This window comes from Diospyros lotus, chromosome 11 (genome assembly GCF_014633365.1).
Source record: "Diospyros lotus cultivar Yz01 chromosome 11, ASM1463336v1, whole genome shotgun sequence".
NCBI lineage: Eukaryota > Viridiplantae > Streptophyta > Magnoliopsida > Ericales > Ebenaceae > Diospyros > Diospyros lotus.
In genome coordinates, this window is record NC_068348.1 from 8,991,807 (window position 1) to 9,015,131 (window position 23,325).

Consider the following 23,325-nt stretch of genomic DNA (forward strand, 5'->3'; position numbering starts at 1 on the left):
TGAAAGAGTCGTGTCTACGATCTTAAAGGATGGAGAACTGATCATAGGGATCATTGTTGTGGGAGTAGAAGCTTTAGCATAACGTGTGTCCTTTAAAGCCACTACCTCATCATCTTTAAGCTATTGGCACTTATAGGACGTCAAAATACGAAAATACCAGAGCCACAAATGATCTAGAGACTTGAAATGATATGAAGAGTTGAAATGACTCTGAGACTTGAAAATCGTCTGACATTAGCTTTAAGAGAAAGAAGTGAAATGAAGGCACATGTGAGATTCACAGGGTAAGATATTCTTTTGCCTAGGACTCCCGATCAAAAAAGTAAAAAGCAATTGATATGCCCTGCAAACAACAAATAGTTCAGATATGGAACAGACCCAAGTGTCAAATCTTGGTCAAAATCTATGAGTGTGCATTTGGGTCAAGTGCATATCTAAATGGGATGAAATCCATAAACCAAGAGCAAAAATCAACAAAAGAAGAATAAGGTGAAAAGAAATCTAGACAAGTTCGACTAGGCACCCCCCATCCGGTTATGGAAGGTTCATGGCAATGAAAGCACTATTTGATCCATTGAAGAAGATAGATTTTTAAAACGAAGCATCAAAACACAACCCAAACATAAAGGCAACAAATAAGGAACCAAGTAAGTGAAAGGCAAGAAAATGATCGAGTGGGCCCAACTCAATCAAGAAGAACAATACAACAAACGATGGGCCATTAAGTGATGAACAACAAAGCAAAAATGAAAATAATCGAATAAAAAAAAATAGACAAAAGCTAAGGAAAGTAAGAAAGCACCCCTGCTTAGCCTCTCGATCATTTCAGGATCTCTCGGTCATCCAGAGCCTATTGGTTATTTTAGGAGCTCTCAGTAACTTTAGGACCTCTCGGTTATCAAGAGTTTTTTTGTCATTTCAGAACTTTTCGGTCATTTTAGGGTCGCTCAATCGTTTGTATCATTCTTCCTCGAAAGCCTCTCTTATAACCAATAAACTTTCTCAGGGCATTCATCAAACCGAACTTGAGAGTCTATTTCCAAGACCAACCCAGGGTCCCATAAGAATATTCCAAGATTCTATAGAATATGTGGGGAATATACCAAGAATATGCTAGGAATATTCTATCTTAAAAATGTGGGATGACTGCCATGTGTCCCTTTATCCATCCTCTATAAATAGGAGGACCACTTCATCTCTTAGGTACGTTCACAATGCCATTCTAACTTTATCTCTTGCGTTTAAGCATTCAAAGACTAACTTAAGAATCATAGGGTTTGCGTAGGAACATCTACTCGAGTCCCTAACAGGTAGTTTATCTTGATAGTTTTGCATGTCATTAGAGGCTTCTTGTTTATCCATGATCTTCTGTTCATCAGAGGTCTCCCATTCATCAAATGTCTCTTGTTCATCCGAGATCTCACAATCATCAGAAGTTTTCCGTTTATCAGATGTTTCCCATTTATCCAAGGTCTACCACCCATCAGAGGTCTTCTAGTCATCAGGGGTCATTCATTCATCAACTAACTACCTATTTATCAAGGCATTTGATTATCCAATAGAGTTCCAGGTCTTTTGATCATTACAACAAGACCCCAAGTCTCTTGATCATTATAACAAAACCCAAAATCTCCTGATTATTGCAATCTAGATCACATTTTGCACATTATAAATTTATTATTATATTTCGTTAATAATAATAATTTTTAGAGTCGCACCAATTTAGTGAGGACAACACATCAATAATTAATACATTATTTTAAAGGAAGATAAATGAGAAATAAATCAAAAGTGTAGTTCTAGTATTAAAAAAATTAAAAGTTGGATGCATACTTGAAAATATGGTAAAAGGTGGGGTTTTTCTGCTAATTAACTCTAAATTAGTTCTAGGTGATAAAACTCTTTACAGACAGGGGTGTTTTTAAGACTATCACAGATTTGGGGTGGTTCCGTGTATTTTTATGAAAGATAGTGGGTCAATATGTAGGAAGGTAAGCCCCGGGGGCGCGGACTGAGTTAACCCAACATACATATGCAGTAGGTGCACAGCATCATTGTCCCGCCCGTGGAGTATTTGCTGTGAATTGCAGTTGTACTGTTCAGGTGTTCCGGCGAAGAGAACGTCGCAAATGGTGGTCGGCGGCCGGCCGTGCTAAAAGAACTTCGACGGTGTCACTGCCTTCTCCTGCTCCTCTATATATGGCGGCATCAGAAGTGTCGTCGGTTAGGTCGTGGAGGACGGCGTTCTTGACCCTCAGGGACGAAACCCTAAACTCTCCACCGTCCTCCGTCGTTGTCCACCACCTCAACCGCCTCATATTCTCTCACTCCCAGACTTTGATCGCCGTCGCTTCCGATCTCCCTTCTCTAGAGGTAAGCCAAGACCCAGCGGTCATTTGAGTTGTTGATATTTCTGCTCTGCGAATGATTGCACTCTTTCGTTTCTAATATTTTACGTTTGGGGATTTTAGGTAACATCAGATTTGATGTTTTTGATGGAACTGGCTCGGACTGCTGCTGAATCTGCAGGTGATGAAGATGTGACCCATACCTTTGTGCAACTATGCCACTTGGTAATTATCCCTACTACTCTCGCTAAATTTTCATTGTATGTTATTCTTATCAAAAAGAAAAAAAAAAGAAAAAGAAAAAGAAATAGAAAAAGAAAAAGAAACAAAAAATATAAAGCTATAGACCTTAGAGATTTTATACTGCTTTGAAATTGCCTTCGTACCTTCATTTCTATGCAATTGTCAAAAAGTTGTTGTACATCATTATTTTATGCTCGGTTTATTGTAACTGTCTTAAGATCTTTATTAATATGCAATTGTCATAAATTGGATTAGATGGGTTAAAAAATGGTATGTCCAAATTTGCAGCTCGCACCAAAATGGTATACACCAACCAATATATCGAATAATGTAGTGCAGATATCATCAAGTAGCTGCAGTTATGTGCATAATGTCATCTGTAATGCACTCGAGGTTACATTTTTGAATGGTTTTGCCTCCCTCTATTTTATTGGATGCCATTTTTAACTTATTCCCAATGGATTAATTTCTTGCTTTATATTTTCTTGTCATGACAATCATTCATCTCAATCATCTTTTGGATTTATTCTTTGTCTTACTTGTTAAATGCCCCACATTTTGGTGCAATAGTTACAATAGGTTTTATAATAATCCTATAAAGTTCTATAATTTTTTTTTCAACCTATTAATCCTATGTTCATACTCACACTTCAATGAATTCCTCTATTACTTCTTTGTTGCTCTACTTGTATGGATCATTAAGAAGCACGTACATTTTTAGGAAGGGTCCTGTCTGTCATGACCCAAGGACATAGTAGTAATTAGATAATAGATGAATTTCCTTTTAGTTGTATTGAGGATTTTCTTTTTTGTTGTATGGTAGTTGTGGTGGTTTGTACCTAGAGGACAAATGCCTTCAACTGTACTGATTTAAATATTTGGCAGCCCCATTAGCGCCAAATCTTAGCTACCAGATCAATATATAAGGCTGATCCAATCTCATTCAAGACAGAAGAATATTTTGAATGAAATCTGATTTCAATCTCTCTCTCAATTTCCCTCTCTTTCTCTCGATTCTCCCTAATCTCCCGCTCTGTTTCTGTTCTTCCCTAATTCCCTCCCATTTCTTCTGATCTAACTCCCCCAATTCCTTCCAATTACCTTTTAAACCTAGTCATGAACCCTAGGTCCATGACACCGTCCAACAATTTCATAGGCATGCTTGACATTGTCCCAAAATATTAGGTTATTTTTGATTTTTTCTAGAACTAGATGCTAGCTAGGACATTTTAGGACACAATGCAAGTCAATTACTCAAGAAATTATCCTAACATTACAAGTTTATGAGAATGAGTTGGAAATAATTATAAAATAATAAGCAATGTAGATTTGGATCTATTAGTCCTTCCTTTGACCAGTGTTAATAAAGGCGCGCCTAGGCACACCTTTCATGCCTAGCTGAAGGAGCCTTGCCTAACAGTAGGCGAGGTGCTTCTCACCTTAGGTCGCTTGAGCACCAAGGTGAGCCCCTGGCTGGCCTTTGATTACATTGGTCTGCTGTCCACTTGGAAAGTCGACTATGCAAATAGTGTCCATCTTACCCTGGCTGTTGCCATGTAAAATCAACTTACAGTACGTTGACTGAAAATTAGTTAGCATCTTACCTCGATCATGCATTGGATAGTTGACTGTTGAGGTTGACTAAAGCTTCAGAATGTTTGCTTCAACTGGCTATTCATCTACTGCACTGTTCTTATTTACATATACTATTTCATTTTCTTCTAATTTATATGTAACTCTCCATTAAGGAAGTGTCCCCATTTGAATTCAATAAAAACGTCAGAAAAGAAAAATATAAAATCCTTAAGAATAAAAAGTTGATTGGTTCTCAGTACAAATTCACAAACTTTCTAGGTTTAGCGATTTTCATCTTTAAGACAAGGAGTCTCTTGTTTATCAAAAATTCATTGAAAATCATTTTAAGAGAAATCTATACTAAATAATGAAAGATGAAACTATTTCCTCGTGCCTCTCGTTATATGGACTAATCTACCAAACTTCAGAAAAATTTTCAGGACCTTGACTATTACATACCCTAAATTTCCAAACACTTGCAATTGGTTTTGTTTTATGCTTATCTCATTTATATTCATTTGTTCACAATATGTTTTGTCATTTCAAAATCAAACTAGTGTCAATAATGTGCCTTTTGAACAACTATCAACTTACACATTCACAAGTTCAAGTTAGCCTATTGTAGCCTCAAACTAATTTGAACATGTTATTCCTATATTCACCTTAGTATTATGTCATAACAATTTAAAACACACTTCTAATACCCTTCTGTTCCTCTTTTTCATCCCGAAATTAATGTGTCCTTAAAAGGGAGTTGACAATTGGCTTCTTATTACTCCTCATAGGACTTATCTTGAACCTCCCCATTTGTCCACCTACTTCTGAATGGATATTTTACTCAAAGCTTCCATCATAAGGATATCCATTTCTCAGTTGACTGTTCAAATTGTTTTAAGCAAGCATCTTTGGATAATATATATATTTTTTAAATTACTTCTTGCAACTTGAGTAGGTGCCAACGATTTTTTTTTTCTTTCTCTTTTATTGTTGGTGGTGGTGGGGGGGGGGGGGGGGGCAATTACCTTGGAAAGTGGGAACTTTGGACCATATTTCGATGTAAATTTGAAGAAAGGTAGCATGGGAAACTGCTTATGACATTTTTTTGACTTTTCTAACTAAGAAACAAAAAAATGGCGCTTCTATAAATAGAAAGTATTGACATATCAATTGAACAGGAGGTAGAACAGTGATTCTCCTATTTGTTTTAAAGAGAAAAACGTAAGTTTATAGCTCATACTTTTCCTAGGTTTGAATGTTCTCGTGGAAGCTTGTTTTGTTGATAATTGTGTACTTATTGCAGATGCATGATGTAAGCCGTCGTGTTTCCCTTGACATAAATTTAACTTATTGGGCTCTCATGCTTAACTCCTTTGGGAGGATGGTGGAGATTTTTCTTGGAAAAAGTGGTAGAAAGAGGGTCTCATCAGGGAATGTTGTAGTGAGAGCCATAAAGCAGTGCCTGGAGACTGTGAGGTCAGTTTTGTTATTTTCCTTCTGAATGCCAATATATACTTTCCTTTTTCATTTCTTGATAGTGTTTAGTCACTTGTCTCTATAGTATAAGTTTCTTTTCCAATTCCTTTGGACTTTTATGATAAGTCTTGCTGGTATGGTACTTTCTTGGCCTGCAGTCACATGATAATGGTTCTTGGTTAGCTCTAATTCCCACTTGTAACACCATGGGTCCTTGCCCAAAAGTGCTAGTTGAAGGTGACTTGTGGGCTCATGTGGCCTACTAATATACCCTAGACCTCACCAATAGAGTAGTCAGCTACCAATATGGGATTGTGTCATGACACTAATAAGTTTTCAAAACCAAATAATATGAATACTAACCATAACTGAACAAATAAAAATAAAATAAAAGCATTACTAAACAAAGAATATGCTCTCATCATAATGACATGTTCTTTAGAAAAAAAAATTAGTAAGAAAATAGGACATGCCGGACAGCTTTTTTGATGCATGTCCAACACTTGTGCTTCCACGTACGTATCCATCAGCTGTGTAGGCTTTATCTGTGGTCCTCTCTAAAGTTTTGGTGCTTTATAGTTGGGATTCTTATTGAACAGAAAATAAATTGGATGGGTAGGAGGATTACCTTGAGTGTTTTGGAGGCTGAATGAAAAATAAGTGTTTCCTCACTTTGCATTGAACCGTAGGTTGGAAATATATACACAAGATATCCTAAAATACAAGAATAGGATACAGCAAATTCAAACAACACTATATTAAAATATTACAATTAAAACAGAACTTTGAACTTTAACTTATCTCTTCTCTTCCATTTTGGAGCTGCTTCATCTCTTCTTCCACTTATATTTTAGTTTGCAATTCTCCTATCTTTTCTCTCATAACAACCTTATCTCTTTGCCTCCCGTCCATAACTTGAATTCATTTTTTTTCTATCTTCTCCAACACTTATTTTAGAATACCTTGATATTTGAAGCCATTAGGTTGGTAGCATGTCCTTGAGGGGCCAGGCCCACTTTTTTGTTTGTGTTTGTCAAAATATGGTTTCTTATACACAGGAATTAATTCGTTTCCTTTGCAGTCCAGCTACCACTCATTCCCCTTTTGTGCATCCCTTGTTTCAACTTGTTCCCATCCTTTGTGCATACTGTTTGATACAGATAACGTCTAACTTACTGAACCCTCATCACAAACTAAATACAGGCTTGTGCCAAAGGATGGTCCAGATTAGATTCTCATGAACCTTGTTAAGATCCAGACCTAGTGAGTTTTTCCCCATTTCTTTTTGTCTCTATGTAGAAATGCTTATACTTCCTTGGCTTTAAATTTACAACTTGTAGCTTTCTGTTTTGTGAATATATCTTTAGGCTCATGCTGCGACCTTTTTCTTGCAGATGTCTTGTTAGTGTATATCACAGGAAATGCTCAGTATCTGATAACACGGAGCTATTGAATTTCCTCCTCAGTATCGTGGCACATTCTCATACTGAGTTATTTTATCCATCTTCCTCAAGTAGGAATCAAGGATATACTGCTGAATTTGGAAAGAGAACACCTGGGTACAATAGTTTATGGGAAGTTCTGACTGTCACTTTCACATTGATTGGTGATGCATTCTCTAGAGTTGGCCCTTCACTTTCAGAAGACATTTGGCAATCATCTATTCAGGTGAGGTTACTCTTTTGCTTAGTTGACAGCATGCTTTCAAATTTACTGTATTTTATCTGTTTGAAATTAGGTTCTTAAAAAGGTGATGGATGTCTTGGCGTCTAAGAATCTGCTAGTGGATGATAATGTTATGGCGAGGTATCTCCTTTTCCTCCTCCATTATCCTCAAGAATAGCTGGTACAATGATTTCTATTATGAATTTGCTAAGGATATTTTGGGTTTTCTACCCTGCAGGTTTTATACTTCACTTCTGCAGTGCCTACACTTGGTCCTCATAAATCCTAAGGGCTCCCTTTCAGATCATGTAAGCAATGCATCTTGTGCTGTTCAAAGGAAATATTAAAGGAGAAGCACACTACAATCACCATCACCATCACCAACAACAACATACTAAGCCTTTATCCCACTGTGGGGTCAGCTAAAAAGGAGAAACACTCCCTGTTCTGAAATTTGGGTCAGCTAAGTGTTATGTAACTGCAACTAGTGGTTGCTGGCTTAACTGAAATATGTTAATTTTGAAGGTGGCAGGTCTTGTAGCAGCATTGCGGATGTTCTTCATCTATGGAATTACTGATAGGTCCCAGCTTGTGCGTCCATTGTCTGGTCCCCAGAAGGAAGTTGGTTCCAGTAAATCAGAGTCTGGTCCATATAGGCCACCTCATTTGCGCAAACAAGACTTGACAAATCTGAAGCACCTCATAGCTGAGGAATCCACAAGTTTCTCTGACCAAGAATTTTCTACTGTTGATTGTACATCATCCGATTCAGATTACAGTGATAATGATGCACCAGCAAAAGATGCTAACAGTCTTCGATGCTCCAGGGCCAGAGTTGCTGCTATTGTTTGCATTCAGGTGGCTCAACCTCATTTCATTTCTCGTTTGTTATTTCATATCTTAGTGTTCTAACGAATTAGATGAATTAGTGTGCAAGCTTTATGAGGCTGTTTTAGGACAGTTCTTAGGTTATTGCTTAGATGAAGTAATAGTTTACTATTTCTTGTGGTTATTTTTGTTCAATTGGTCAGCCATTTGCATTTGGATGATATTTGTGAGAAAATAATTAGGAGAGAAAAACCTAAGAGATTAGACTCTCTTAGCTTACTATTTATAATAAGCATAATGCACCTTAGTCTACGGGCTTAACCTATGGTTAATTACAAGGCCTAATAATTACAAATAAAACACACATAAAATATGTATAATTATACTAATAATTCTAATACTCCTCCTCAAGTAGGAGCATAGATATCATATGCACCAAGCTTGTTACAAATATGTTCTACTCGAGGACCCTTTAGATATTTGGTGAAGATATCTGCAAGTTGATTATTGGAATTAACAAACTCTGTAATAATAACACCTTCAACCAACTTCTCTCTAATAAAGAGACAATCGATTTCAGTATGCTTGGTCCATTGATGGAATACTGGATTGAGAGCAATGTGCAAGACAGCTTGATTATCATAAACAAGCTTCATATGGGACACTTTACAAAACTTGAGTTCCTGTAGGAGTTGCTTAAGCCAGACAAGCTCACAACTCGATACTCTGCCTCTGCACTGGATCTAGCTACTACATTTTGTTTCTTATTTTTTCAAGAAATTAGATTACCTTGCTCCCGCATCTCCTCGTGTGTGTGATCATGCATATCCCCACGTAATCTCTCGCAACTACCTCCAACTTCCATTCTACCATCGATTCGATCTTCTCTTCCATGGATCCCACTCGGTTCTGTATTTCCACCACCATTGTTGACATTTGTTGCAACCATCTCCATTTGTTTCAACTGTCTCCATCTGTTTCATTTGGGTATTGTCGACCATGGTGTTTGCTTGCTCCAAAGATTGCCAACCATGATCTTGCTTTGATTCCAGAATGTTAGGTTCTAGATCTGACAAGAGAATTCTCAACTATTTGAGAGGGAATTAGACGGGAAAATGAGAGGAAAGGGGTAAGAATTAGAGAATTGAGGGGGAAATGAGAGAGAGAGAGAGAGAGAGAGAGAGAATTAAGGAGGGAATTTGAATTGTTTCGTGTGGAAAAATTCTTCTTTGCTTAATCATCAAAGGATGTACACGGCCCTCTTTTATGGAGGGAGAATGAATACAAGAAAGGAAAAATAAAGAAGATACAAAGAAAGCAAAACTACATATTTACAAAGGGAAACAATATACACAATCTTTAGGAAACTTTCCTAAGACCAGATTAGGAAGTATCCTATTCTGGTTATAGAAACTTCCAAAGAGGCATGATCTCTTCTTCAAGACTTCCCATAACTAGGCTGCCATATCCTTACCATAACTAGGCTGCCATATCCGACCATAATTAGGCTGCCATATCCGCCAACATTTCTATATTCTTCTTGTGCTTTGAAATGGTTGGGTCAGTTCTCTTTACACTAACCTCAGCTACAGATTGGTGCTAAAAACGGTTACCAATCTGTATCACACTAGTACAACTTGCATTACTTGAACATTCCTCCAGATATTCTAATTCCCTTTATTTTGTAAAGGCCTAATAGCCTAAGAATGTGACAACAAGATGTTCTACCACAATAGGCAGCTTCCAAATCTAGATTAGGCAGTTTCCTAATCTAGATTTGGAAATATATATAAAATTTAGGATACAATTGGAACATAAAATCAAGACATAATCTTCTAAAAGATGTAGCACAGAAATATAGAAAGCAAGATCAAGCATATCATGTCCAAAATATGGACAAGGAATCTAGGGTAGTTTCTAACATTATACAATTTTTTTTTTCTAATGTGTGGGGGAAAGTACTATATGACAGATTATATTGATTGTGAATATTTGACATATTTATTTACAATTTTTTTTCTAATGTGTGGGGGAAGTACTATATAACAGATTATAATTTTATGAACATAAATGTTTAGATCTTGATACATTTTGCCCTTGTCTTTAACTGGAAGGATCTTTGTCGAGCTGATCCCAAGTATTTCACTGCCCAGTGGTCAATGCTTTTGCCATCCTGTGACGTGCTACAACCCAGGTGAATCTTGTTTGTTGAGATGAATCAGACTTCACTTATTGGTTCGCTTTTCCAGTTCTCTCTCTCTAATCTAAATTGCTTGTTTGCAGGAAGTATGAAGCTACCTTAATGACATGCTTGCTATTTGACCCTTATCTAAAGGTATTCCTTCTGTTGTAAATATTCATGATTTTAACTTCTTTCATTTGAAATCTTAGTCATTATTCTCATGTCAATCACAAAATATGTGTAACTTCTTTCACTATAGAGGAGTTGCTTTTGCTCAATTTAATTGTATTATCCTTTAGTCAACACCTTATCCTTTGTGGTACTTAGGCACGGACTGCATCTGCGTCTACTCTTGTGGCTATGTTGGATGGGCCTGCATCTGTTTTTCTTCAGGTAGCAGAATACAAAGAATCCAACAAATGTGGATCTTTCACTGCACTTTCAAGCTCCCTTGGTCAGATACTAATGCAACTACATACAGGTATCTGAAAGAGCATTGTATTGATGGATATGTATTTTGTATAGCCGATCCTCATCTGATGGATCTGAGATTTTAGCTTATATATATATATATATATTTCCCATGTAGGTTTCTGTTAATTGCTACTTTTTGCCTATAATTATATCATAATTCATGCTGCAGGTGTTCTATACTTGATCCAACAGGAAAATCACAGTGCATTGCTGGCATCCTTGTTCAAGCTTCTCATGCTTTTGATATCATCCACACCGTAAGCATTTGATTTCGGTTTGTGGTTCTTATTATTATTAATCTTTGTTTTTCCTTAATAAACATTTTGGTCTAATTAAGACTTCACCTGAATCAACTCTCATTTTTTTTTTGTGTGGATAAATAGTGAATGATTTATTATTAGTGAAACTCCAATTGTGGTGGGGCCATACAAAGCCTGTAAGCTACCAAAGAGGTCAACCAAAACACCCCTAAATATATATTCCATCACAAACACCCCAATGCAATGCACAACACCAAGCTTCCCAGAGAAGGACATCAACCAAAACAAAACCAAATCAAAGCCAACCCTAGTGAAGTTGAACCTTAACAAAGTCCCCAAGAAAGATCAGGAAACCCACAGCCACAATCACCGGGAAAGATCAAGAACTTCCCACCTTGTGCTAGCTACCTCTTATCATATACCAACACCATCCAACCCATAAGAGAAATGAGACAATGCACTTTGGAGAACTCCAACAACCCTGTTAGCACTCCAAGCTTTAGATCAGAAATCAGACCTTTACCTCTCATTCTTGTCATGGTGGCTTTTTGATTGGAAAGTAAGAACTAAAAGCTTTTAGTTTGTGAAGCCCAAGGCAAAGATGTTATTAGACTAGGAAAGCAAGAAGACACAAGAAATAGATGAAGACCACTCGTCTTTAAGTGCTAGGGTTTTAGGAATTACCCATTGTAATATAAAACATAATGTGTCTGAAATTCACGCTTCATGTAGCATAAACTTTAGAAACTTTTTATTATCCCTTTTGTTTAGGGGCCCTTTATTCTTCTTGCTAAAAACCTTTTGGTTTCTTTCATACTCCTTGTGATATTTTAGTTATAGTAGGCTTTTAAAAAGATGTGAGGCATATGTGGAGAACCACTTATTTTAAAATGTCAGGTTTTTAGGAATTATCTCTTGGGACATAAAGCATCATGTTTCAGACAATGCATAAATAGTTTATTAATTCTGAAATTATCATAAGTCCTACTTTGACGTAATGATCCTTGAGATGAGAGGAGGATTGGAGGAAGTCGCATCTATGCTCAAGGACTTAGTGTAGCCTCAAATGCGCTCCTCTAGGATTCTTTAAGGTGATTGATGTGAAAAAATTGGCTATAGAAGCCCCGGTTGATGAATTACTAACAACATTTACATATGACTTTGACTTAGAGCCCAGGAGAGGGCCTCCACTTCACAAAATCTACAAATAGAGATGTAGAAGTGTACACCGATGCAGACTTGGTTGGGTCTATAATAGATCGGAGATTAACCACAGGGTATTGTTCATATGGGGAAATCTCGTTACATGGTGGAGTGAAAAACAAATAGTGGTCGCTAGAAGTAGCGCAAAAGTAGAGTTTTGTGTTATGTCCCATGGAGTTTGTGAAGGTATATGGCATATGAGACTACTTGGGGAATTGAAGGTTCAATCCAGCACCTCTATGAGACTGTTTTGTGACAATAAGGCCACCATAAGCATTTCTAAGAATCTGGTTCATGATCGAACCAAGCATGTAGAATTGGATCGACACTTTATAAAAGAAAAGTTTGAAGGAGGGATTATCAAATTGATCTATACTCCAACTATTTTCCAGATTGTTGACATTCTAACAAAGGCTCTCTCGTGAAATACATTCAAGAATTTGAAGTTCAAGTTGGGTATGCTTGACATACATAACCTAGCTTGAGGGGGAGTGTAGAATCCCGGTTGCTTTGCTTTGTTTCCTAATTCAGGAACTAAGGATGATTTTTTGATCCTATGGAATTAATGATGAAAGTCAACCTTTTGTTTTTTTTTGTTTTTTGGCAGTCTCCTAAATTGTATAGGTTCTTAAGCTGTATAGTTTCCTAAGCTGTATGGTGTTATGTTAATTGAATATTGAGCCAATGTAATAGGCTGTAGGCATTGATTTAGTGGGCTGAGGCCTGTGTAGGCACTACACATTGATTTAGTGGGCTGAGGCCTGTGTAAATAAAGGCCACGGATAAGCATAGCTGGAGGAATGTTCTAGCATGTTACCGAGCAAGTTGTTAAGCAAGTTGGGGGGGGGGGGGGGCATAACCGCTTTTGGCGTCCATTTAGGCCATAGATCAGTGTAAAAGCAATTGATCTATGCCTTTACCCATATGTTGAATGAAATTTAGAAATTAGTTTCCCTCTCTATTCTCGTTCCCTCTTTCTCTCTAATTCTCCCTTCCCTTATTCTCTCGCCTTTCTCAATCGATCGAGACTCTCTTGTCAGATCAGGAATCTGACAAATTGGTATCAGAGCATCTTTCTTGGCCGAAGTTTTTGAGGTTTGAGACACAATGGCTGACTGTACTCGTATGAAACAAATGGAGATGCAGACCCAGCAAGTCACTACTGCGGTGACCGAGGTGCAACAATGGGTAGGAAACATGGAGGATGCGATTGGAGCCGTGGACAAGAAGTTGGAAGTGGTGGCGGATCGGTTGAGGGGAGATATGCGCAACCAAATCCGAGAAGAGGTGAGGGAGCTTAGCAACATGGTTCAAGATCAAATGCAACAATTCATGCTAATGTTTTCAAACCAGGCACATGTAAGAATATCCCCAGACTTTCCCCCTCGTGAGCAATTGGATCCCATACTTCTAGGTATTGGCACGAGCCATAGGGCGGTGGGATCATCGGAATTAGGGGGTGAACCAGTGGGAATTGGAGGAGTAATGGATAGGAGGCTAGGAATAGTGGTAAATTCCGGTCACTAATTTTTTAGTGCCTAAATTAGAGCTACTAGTGTTTGATGAGACTAAGCTAAAGTGGTGGACCCGGCGTTGGGAGAAGCTATTCAATATACATCAAGTGGCTGAGGATCAGAAAGTTAATCTAGTCGTAACATACCTAAATGATGTAGGGGATATATGGTTTCAATGCTGGTCTGGAGTAAGAGACGGCTACAGTTGGGATGAATTTGCCAAGGGACTTTGTGAATGGTTTGGTGAACGGAGGACGTTAGACATTGCAAAAGAATTCAACAAATTGAAGCAAATGGAGACGGTCCAGGATTATCAGCTCAAATTCGAAGAGCTGAAGTCGCTTGTGCTCCACAGAAACCTCTACTTAACAGAGGAGTATTTTGTGTTGAGATTCATCAGTGGATTGAGCGATGATCTTAGATCCATGGTGAGATGATGAGACCGAGATCGATGTAGGAAGCAATAGAAGATGCACTGTTACAAGAACTGACCATTGAGGCTTTAATGAAGAAGCAGAAGGGGCAGAGTAGGGGAATGAATCCTGGAATGATGTTGTCTTGAGGCAGAATGCAGAACAAATAAAATTTTAGAGGAGGAATAGGGGTGAAGTACCTGACTAATACTTCCCATGACTCAAGCTTGCCTCTAAGAGACAAGATCTTTGAGTAAAGAAGGATTGCGGGTTTGTTCTTTAGGTGTGCGGACATATATACCCCTGGGCACCAATGTAAGAAACAATTGCTCCTATTGGAAGGGGCAGAAGGAACAGAAGAGGAAGAGATCTCTGTGGAGGAAGAAGATGAAAAAGAGGGAGGAGTGGCCATTTCCTTACACGCTATAAAAAGGAATGACTAGTTGTAAGATTATAAAGGTGGAGGGGAAGGTCCAGGAGAGTACCCTCATGGTCTTAATCGACAGTGGGAGTACCCACAGTTTCATAGATGAGGGCACAACTAAAAGGATGAAGTGGCCGTTAGCAAAAACCCAACCACTCTCGGTAATCGTGGCCAATGGAAACAGGGTCATCAGCAAATCTGCTTGCGTGGGATTTTGCTGGGGAATGTAAGGGGAAGACTACCAAGTTGACCTAAGGTTGCTCAAGTTAGGGGGATGCAACATTGTTCTTGGGGTTGATTGGACGAAGAAGGTGAGTCCAATCAGCTTTGATTTTAACAAAATAGAGGTTACTCTAGAGAAAGACGGAAGGAGGGTAGTATTACAAGGGAATATGGAAGTGGGAGCATGCAAGATGATTAAAGGGAAAAAGTTGCAAAGGCTGTTCAAAAAGATGTCACAAGTAACCCAACTATTTTCAATTAAGGCCACTAAACAGTTGGGATTGGAGAATGAAGGAGGCTCATCAATCACACCCACTTGGCAGGTACACGACTTAGCTCTCCTTGATGCACTTTTAATTGAATACCAAGATTTGTTTGTAGAACCTAAGAGCCTTCCCCCTCAAAGATCTTTGGATCACACCATACCCCCTTTACCTAATGTTGAACCAGTGAACATTAGATCCTATCAATACCCCCCAAAACTTAAATCTGAAATTGAGAAGCTCGTCAAGGACATGTTAACCCAATCTGTGATTTGACCTAGCCATAGCCCATTTGTTTTCCTCATCTTATTAGTCAAGAAGAAGGATGGAACATGGCGATTTTGTATTGATTACAAATAACTCAATGCCATTAACATCAAAGACAAATTTCCCATTCCTATTATTGAGTACCTTTTGGATGAACTTAAATATGCCTCTGTTTTCTCCAAGTTGGACCTAAGGTCGGGATATCATCAAATTAGGATAGATCCTAACAACATTTCTAAGACAGCCTTCAAAACGCCCCATGGCCACTTTGAATTCACTCTCATGCCTTTCGGCCTAACCAACACACCAGTCACATTTCAAGCCCTCATGAACCAAATCTTTGAACCCTATTTCAGAAAATTTGTGTTGGTTTTCTTTGATGACATCTTGGTTTATAGCCCCTCTTTTGACCAACACCTAGACCATCTTAGGGCTACATTCAAAGTCTTGAGGTTCAATCAATTGTACATTAAGAGGTCAAAGTATGCTTTTGCACAAAAACAAGTGGAATATTTGGGGCATATCATCTCAGGGGTTGGAGTGGGAACAGATCCCAAGAAGATTGAGGCAGTTGTGGCCTTGTCAAAATCTACTAACATTAGAGCCTTGAGAGGGTTCCTGGGGCTTATAGGGTACTACAGAAAATTTGTAAGGAACTATGGGACAATAAGCAAACCCTTAACGGAGATGCTAAAAAAGGGCAGCTTTAAATGGAGCCCTTAAGCAGAGGAAGCTTTTGAGCAGCTGAAAAAAGCATTAAGTGAAGTTTTAGTGCTAGGCCTACCTGATTTCAGCAGGCCATTTGTGTTGGAGACTGATGCTAGCAACCATGGAATAGGGGCAGTTCTTTCCCAGGATGGCAGGTCAGTGGCTTTCCTAAGCCAATCCCTGGGCCCTAGACACCAAGGCCTTAGCATATACGAGAAGGAGCTGATGGCAGTCTTAATGGTAGTAAAGAAGTGGCGACACTACCTAGGAGGGGGAAAATTTGTTATAAAAGTGAACCATGAAAGCCTTAAATTCTTGCTACAACAGAGGCTGCACACCTAGTTACAGAAGAAAAGGCATGGTCAAACTTATGGGATTGGATTATGTAATCCAATTTAGGAAAGGAAAATAAAATATTGCAGTAGATGCCTTGTCTCGTTGCCAAGAAGAGGGAGCCTGTGAAGCCATTTCAGCAGTAGTCCCAGATTGGTTACAAGAAGTGACTGACAATTACCAACAAGGAGAATGGGCCAAGGGCTTATTGGAATAGCCAAGTGTGGATGCCAATAGCAGACTAGGTTACTCACTGAACAATGGAGTGATCTGGTACAAAGGAAGACTAGTTATCGGGGATAGTGAAGCATTGAAAAGCAAGATCCTACATGCACTCCATGAGTCCCCCAGTGGAGGGCATTCTGGCCTTCAAAACACATACTGGAGGGTACAACAGGTATTCTTTTGGCCTCAGCTAAAAAATTATGTTTGGGACTATGTGATGAGGTGTGATGTGTGCAGAAGGTGTAAGCATGAGACAGTGGCCCATCCGGGCCTTCCATAAGCCCTACCACTGCCAGACTAGGCGTGGACTAACGTCACTATAGATTTTATAGAAGGGATTCCTCGATCGGAAGGGAAGGACTGCATTATGGTGGTGGTAGATAGGTTTTCTAAGTTTAGCCACTTTATTGGTTTATCTCACTCGTACACAGCACAAGAAGTAGCAAGGATATTCATGGATAGTGTGGTGAAGTTGCATGGCATACCACAGTCCATAGTTTCAGACAGAGATTGAATATTCACTAGCTTATTCCGGAAGGAATTGATGAGGTTGCTAGGCACTAAACTATTGATGTCAACGGCCTATCACCCTGAAATAGACGGCCAAACAGAAAGGGTGAACCAATCCCTGGAGCTATACTTAAGGTGTTTTAGTTTCCTACAACCTAGGGGATGGCACAAATGGTTGGCAGTTGCCCAATGGTGGTACAACTCGACTTTCCACAACTCCATCCAAATGACACCATTTGAGGCCCTTTATGGCTACAAACCAAGGCTCCTACCATCCCTGGCCAAACATTCTACAGTGGCGACTGTAGGAACTTACTTGCAACAAAGACAAGATGCTATGAGACTGGTGAAAGCGGAATTGGCCAAAGCACAAAACTGAATGAAGCACATGGCTGACAAGAAACAGAGTGAACGGGTATGTCATGAACCTAGGGTTTATGACAGATTTAAAATGTACTTGGAAGAAATTGAGGAAGTTATATAAGAAGAAATGAGAAGGAATTTAGGGAAGAATAGAACAGAGAGAGAGAGAGATTAGGGAGAACCAAGAGAAAGAGAGGGAAAATTGAGAGAGAAATCGAGAGAATTCAAGAGAGGGAAATGATAGAATTCATTAACAATTCAAAACATAGATTCTCCAAGTACTATAGCCTATTTATAGGCTGTCTAGGCAATGTAACAACTGAAAAGTACAACAGGTAAGCAGCAATGTACATCAAGAAGAAAATATATGTATTAGATTATTCTTAATATATCCTTGGGTTGTGACAATTCTCCCCTCCTTGAGAGAGTTCTTGTCCCTAAGAACTTATAGCAATTGCGCTGCTGTTTCTTCATCCAATCCCAATTTTCACTTTTTGATTTGTCCGTTGCCATCTCTTGTTTCTTTCTCTTTTCTTTTTCCTTTTCAGCCACAACCTATCTAGATAAATCTTGAAAAACCACTGTAAGCATACCAATTTGTAAATGAAGCATGCCACACTGATATTCGTCAGTCTCGAGTCGTTTGTAAATGCAGCCAAGGTTGTTAAAATCGGGATTTTAAGTGGGATCGACAAAGGGTCCATAAAATCGGATCGTAAAATCGAATTGTAAAATCGTAAGATTTTAGAGATAATTAAAAATACCCTTTAATTTTTGTAAATATATGTTTATAATAATATAATTTTGTAGAAAATGAATTAATATTATTTAATAACTTGATTATTCTTTATTATAATTCAAAAAATGATACTTCCCAAATATAGCTCAAAAACTAGCAGGTTGGTATAGGCAATTTAGAGGCTAAATATAGGTAATTTAGAGGTAAAATATAGTTTAAAATTCTTTAGAGGATGCTTCCAATGTCTTCTATTAGATTTAGATTGTAATTTTTTCTTGATTTAACATTGATTAAATCAAGTAATATCCCAATTTGGGGTTGGGTGGTCCATTAATTAATTATTTGTTTGTCTTGATTTACTTGTGCAATCAATGTTAAATCAAGTAAAAATTATAATTTAAATCAAGTAAATTGGAACTTATGCAATTAATGTTAGATGCTATGTGACATTGGAATTTATGTAATCAATCTTAAATCAAGTTCCAATTTAGAGGCAAAATATAACAATTCATTGCATAAGTTCCAATGTCAGATGCTATGTGACATTGAGACGTTGGAAGCATCCTCTAAATTACAACTTAAATCAATAGAGGTCTTTGAATCGTAAAATCGTTTGGGGATCTCTGAAGCGTAAAATCGTACATGTAAAATTGAGATTTTATAGGATTTTATCCCAAATTGGATTTTACACGGGATTTGAATCGTTTGGGGGTCTTCGAATCGTAAAATCGTAAAATCGTACGCATAAAATCGGGATTTTAACAACAATGAATGCAACTTTTATAGTTGTGATCAAAGTTGCATCTACCTCCAAGGTATACTTGTATTGTTCTGTGTTGGCTTTGATGAGCTCAACTAGGACTGGGTTCCCATCATAGTTCTGAAAGGCGAGAGGCGTAGCGAGGCGCGCCTTTGCGAGGCGAGGCGCGCCTTTTAAAAAAAAAACTCAAAATATTGTAAAATCATAAACAACTATCAAATTATCAATAATAACATATTCATATCATTTATGATTCATTATCTTCAAATTTTAAACTAACAACATCAAAATTGATTCATTTATCATACAAATTCTAAACTAGAAATATCATCAAAGTTCAAACTTAAAGACTAACTCAAACAAGTACCAATCATAATGCAAAGTTTTAAACAAATGCATAAACACTACAAGTCCACAATCAATATAAAGAAGTTTTAATCAATCATCATCAAGGAGATCATAAACATCAAGGTCAATATCTTCATCATCCCTTTCAATCACCCCTTCATCTTCTTCTTCATCTCCCAATTCTTCTCCCTCTTCCAAGTCTTCATCATCTTCAGTCTCTGCCTCACTTTCCTCCTCTTCTTGAATCTCCCGAGTTACACGCCTCTTTGAAGTCGAAGCCAAAGTTGAACCCGATTGTGATCGAGTTTGTTTAATTCTAAATCAATAACTAGGCTCTCCAACTCCTGTAGCTGCAACGACATTACTCCATGTCAACCCATCCCCAACGTCATTTGGAAAAACAGTTTCATCATCTTTATCATTTTCTTCATTAAGTTTTCCAGTCAACCATTCATTGCTTTCATCAATGTGGGTCAATATGATAGGGTCAATGGTATCACGCATTTGATACCGATGCTTCAATGCTCTATTGTATTTCACAAACACCAAGTCGTTTAAATGAAGTTGATCAAGCCTGTTTCTCCGTTTAGTATGAAGCTGCAACAATTTACGCAAAAACATACTAAGAATAAGCTACATGAAACAAACCAACTACTAATAAAAATTGTAAGTGTTATATGTACAATGCACTTACATTTTCAAACGCACTCCAATTACGTTCACACCCAGATGAACTACAAGTCAAGCTAAGAATTTTAATTGCAAAATTTTGCAACGTAGGTGTTGACATTCCATATGAAGCCAACCATTCAGCTGTGCAATAAAATTAATGGGTTAATTATTATCTATTATCTAGAATGATTATATATATAATGTAATATATATATATATATGTGTGTGTGTGTACCTGGTGATTTTTTAGCTCTCTTTCTAATAGCCATATAGTTTCCAAAGAACCCATCTGCCTTGCTATACATCGAAAGCTTCGCATCAATTTGGTCTTGAACCTTTATATCTGGATTTAACTTTCTAATGTATTCATATAAGCCAATCATGATCTCTGGATCTATACGTTCAGTTTTGTAGAAATATTCTGGGTTCAAGTACCATCCAACATCGTGCAGGGGGCGATGAAGCTGAACATCCCATCGATTATCAATGATCTGAAAAGTGGGTGCATACTTCTTTTCATTCCCATTAAAAGAGTTAGCAATCACTTCTTTGGCCCTATCCATGGCCTCATATATGTATCCCATAGCCGGCTTCTTTTCACCATCCACTAAGCGCAGTACACGCACCAATGGACCGGCCACCTTTAAAGCATATACAACATTGTTCCAAAATGAAGGCATCAAAATCACTTCTACAACCTTTTTAGCCCCCGCTTCTTTTACCCACTTGCTTGTCATCCACTCCTAGGAGGTAAACATCCTTCTAAGGTTGCTTTTCAGACTATGCATCCTGCCCAAAGTGATAAAGGTAGTTGCAAACCGTGTTTTTGCAGGCTTCAACAACTCTTTCTTGTTAGTAAACCTTCTAAGCATGTTTACTAGACCTGAACGAGTATAGATGTAGCTATTCACCATAACAGCTCTCTCAAATGTCTTCTTCATATTAGGCAACTTGAAAATATCTTCCAACATTAAATCCAAGCAGTGCGCTGCACATGGTGTCCAAAACAACGTAGGATATTTTGCCTCTAAAAATCATTCTATTATTATTTAGAGTGAAATTAATAAGATATTAGTAAATAATAAATATCTAATGAATATTCAAATTGTTCTATTTATAAACATAATACAAATTGTAAAAATGAATTTCATACCTGCTAAAACATTGTTTGAAGCACTATCGGTGTCCACTTGCACCACATTTCTTACACCATTCTTTTCCACACATTTACTTAATAATTGAAACATCTTTTCCCCGATCTTTGAATAGCTAGAACCATCAACAGACTCCAAAAACATATTTCCTTTAGGAGAATTGATTAAAAAGTTAATCAATGTCCCTTCCCTCTTGTCTTTCTAGCCATCTGATAAAATGGAACATCCATATTTGGCCCACGCCTCTTCATGATCTTTCATCATTGCACGAGTGGCTTTCACCTCTTGTTTGAGAAGGGGAACCCTAACTTCATGGTAACTAGGCGGCTTCACACCCGGACCATACTGACCAACTGCTTCTATAAAGACTTTAAAACTGTCATATGTCACTGCATTGAATGGAATGCCTGCATCATACATCCATCGTGCAAAGCTTCTACAAACTCGAGCTCTTAACTCTTTTTTTGCAAAATCATTCCCACCCAACCTTGTTTGCTTTCCTTTACCCTTGCTTTTCAACACATTAACTTCTGGGTCTTTAAGAAAAACATCAAGTGGACCTTTTTGTGTTGGCCCTTTAACACTACCGATATTATCAATACCGCTTCCACTTTCGATAGATACATTGGGTCTTTTTCTACCTTGAGGCGGCAGCTCATCATCATCATCATCATACCCTTCACTAAATTGAAGATCATCATCTAACGGTGCCATATTTCGCTCATCCTTGTTATTTTTCTTCTTTTGCATGTACTCTCAAATCTCTTCTTTTTCTGATGGAGGACATTTTGGACAAGCTTTAGTATTCCTAAAACCACCCACAATATGTTGTTTTACCCGAAATATACCACATTTTGTTACTTTGCGACAAAATTTACATGCGATGGTATTTCTATCATTAGGATCAGCTTCAAAATAATTCCATGCCGGGTCAGTTTTGGAAGTGGTTGACGACTTTTATTGGGCTACTGCAACACAGTTCCAACTTCCACAAAATTCTCCAATCAACATGAAAACAACAACCGTATAAACTATAAACAGAGAGTAGCAACCAGTAGGAGAAATTAAGCAAGAATGTAAGAAATAATCAAATAAAAAACAAGTAAAGAACTCACAAGAGCAGGCTGGAACCAAGAAGAGGGGAGGTTGGAATGGAACCAAGATTGACAGCTACTTTCGGTGGGCAGCGGGCTGCTTAACAACTGGAACTTGAAGAGCAGAGGAGAAGAGAGGAGAGGAAGAGAGGAGAAGAGAGTGAGCAGAGTTGCAGAGGAGAATAGAGGAAGAGGGCGCGGCTGGAGAGGAGAGGAAGAGAGGAGGTGGGCATGGCTGGAGAGGAGAGAGAGGAGGCAGGCGCGGCTGGAGAGGAAAGGAAGAGGAAGATCGGGCCGAGCTGGAGAGGAGAGGAAGAGAGGAGGGGGTCGCGGCTGGAGAGGAGAGCAAGAAGAAGATCGGGCCGAGCTAGAGAAGAAGATAGGATGCGAGCGCGGCTAGAGAGGAGGAAGAGGAAGATTGGGCGAGCTGGAGAGGAGAGGAAGAGAGGAGGCGGGCGCGGCTGGGACTGGAGAGGAGAGGGAGAGGAAGAGGAAGATCAAGCGAGCTGGAGAGGATGCGGGCGCGGCTGGACATTGGTGTTGGGAGGAGTGAGGAGCGATTGGGCTGTCAAGTTTTAATTAAAAGACCTAAGTTTCATGCGGCGTGCCTAGGTGCGCCTCACGCCCCAGCGCCTGGGCGCGCAAGGCGAGGGCCTCGCCAAAATCGCCTTGCCTCGGCCCAGGCGAGGCGCCAAACTGGTGCCTTAAGGCGCCTTGCGCCTAGGCGCGCATTTGATAACTATGGTTCCCATCCTCTCCTATAATAACCTTGGATGCACACCTTTCAGTGTGATAGACAATGTTCTTTGGGTTTATTAAAATTCTTGGGACCAACCTTCCTATCTTGAGATCCAATTCCGGTCCCTGTCTGTCATAGTTAGCAACTATATCCTGCAAATCTCTGTTTACATATGTTTCCCCCAACACGTCACTTGTGAGGTTGGCTGTTTTGAGCATAGAGGGTTGTCTAGCTATATCCTCAGTTGCGCCACTCTAGTTAGGCAAACTGCCTTCCTTCTGCATCTTCCTTGGCTCCTCTTGAGTTTTTTCCTTCTCCTTTTTTTG

General features: G+C 38.6%; 1 protein-coding gene across 2 annotated transcripts in view; it reads left to right on the forward strand.

The window, feature by feature from the left end:
- The first annotated feature begins 2,037 nt into the window (after positions 1 to 2,037).
- The window catches only part of LOC127813768 (uncharacterized), a 122,628-nt gene continuing 101,340 nt past the window's right edge, over positions 2,038 to 23,325 (forward strand). Inside the window, exons 1-12 of one of the 2 annotated variants that reach the window (XM_052354907.1) lie at positions 2,038 to 2,373; positions 2,472 to 2,573; positions 2,880 to 2,984; positions 5,467 to 5,639; positions 7,034 to 7,307; positions 7,378 to 7,445; positions 7,543 to 7,612; positions 7,830 to 8,162; positions 10,247 to 10,326; positions 10,416 to 10,467; positions 10,642 to 10,795; positions 10,958 to 11,045. In XM_052354907.1, coding sequence (XP_052210867.1) covers positions 2,200 to 2,373; positions 2,472 to 2,573; positions 2,880 to 2,984; positions 5,467 to 5,639; positions 7,034 to 7,307; positions 7,378 to 7,445; positions 7,543 to 7,612; positions 7,830 to 8,162; positions 10,247 to 10,326; positions 10,416 to 10,467; positions 10,642 to 10,795; positions 10,958 to 11,045 — 1,673 coding nt within the window. In that variant the 5' untranslated portion in view covers positions 2,038 to 2,199. The remainder of the gene's footprint in view (positions 2,374 to 2,471; positions 2,574 to 2,879; positions 2,985 to 5,466; positions 5,640 to 7,033; positions 7,308 to 7,377; positions 7,446 to 7,542; positions 7,613 to 7,829; positions 8,163 to 10,246; positions 10,327 to 10,415; positions 10,468 to 10,641; positions 10,796 to 10,957; positions 11,046 to 23,325) is intronic. The other variant, XM_052354906.1, reaches the window with a different exon arrangement.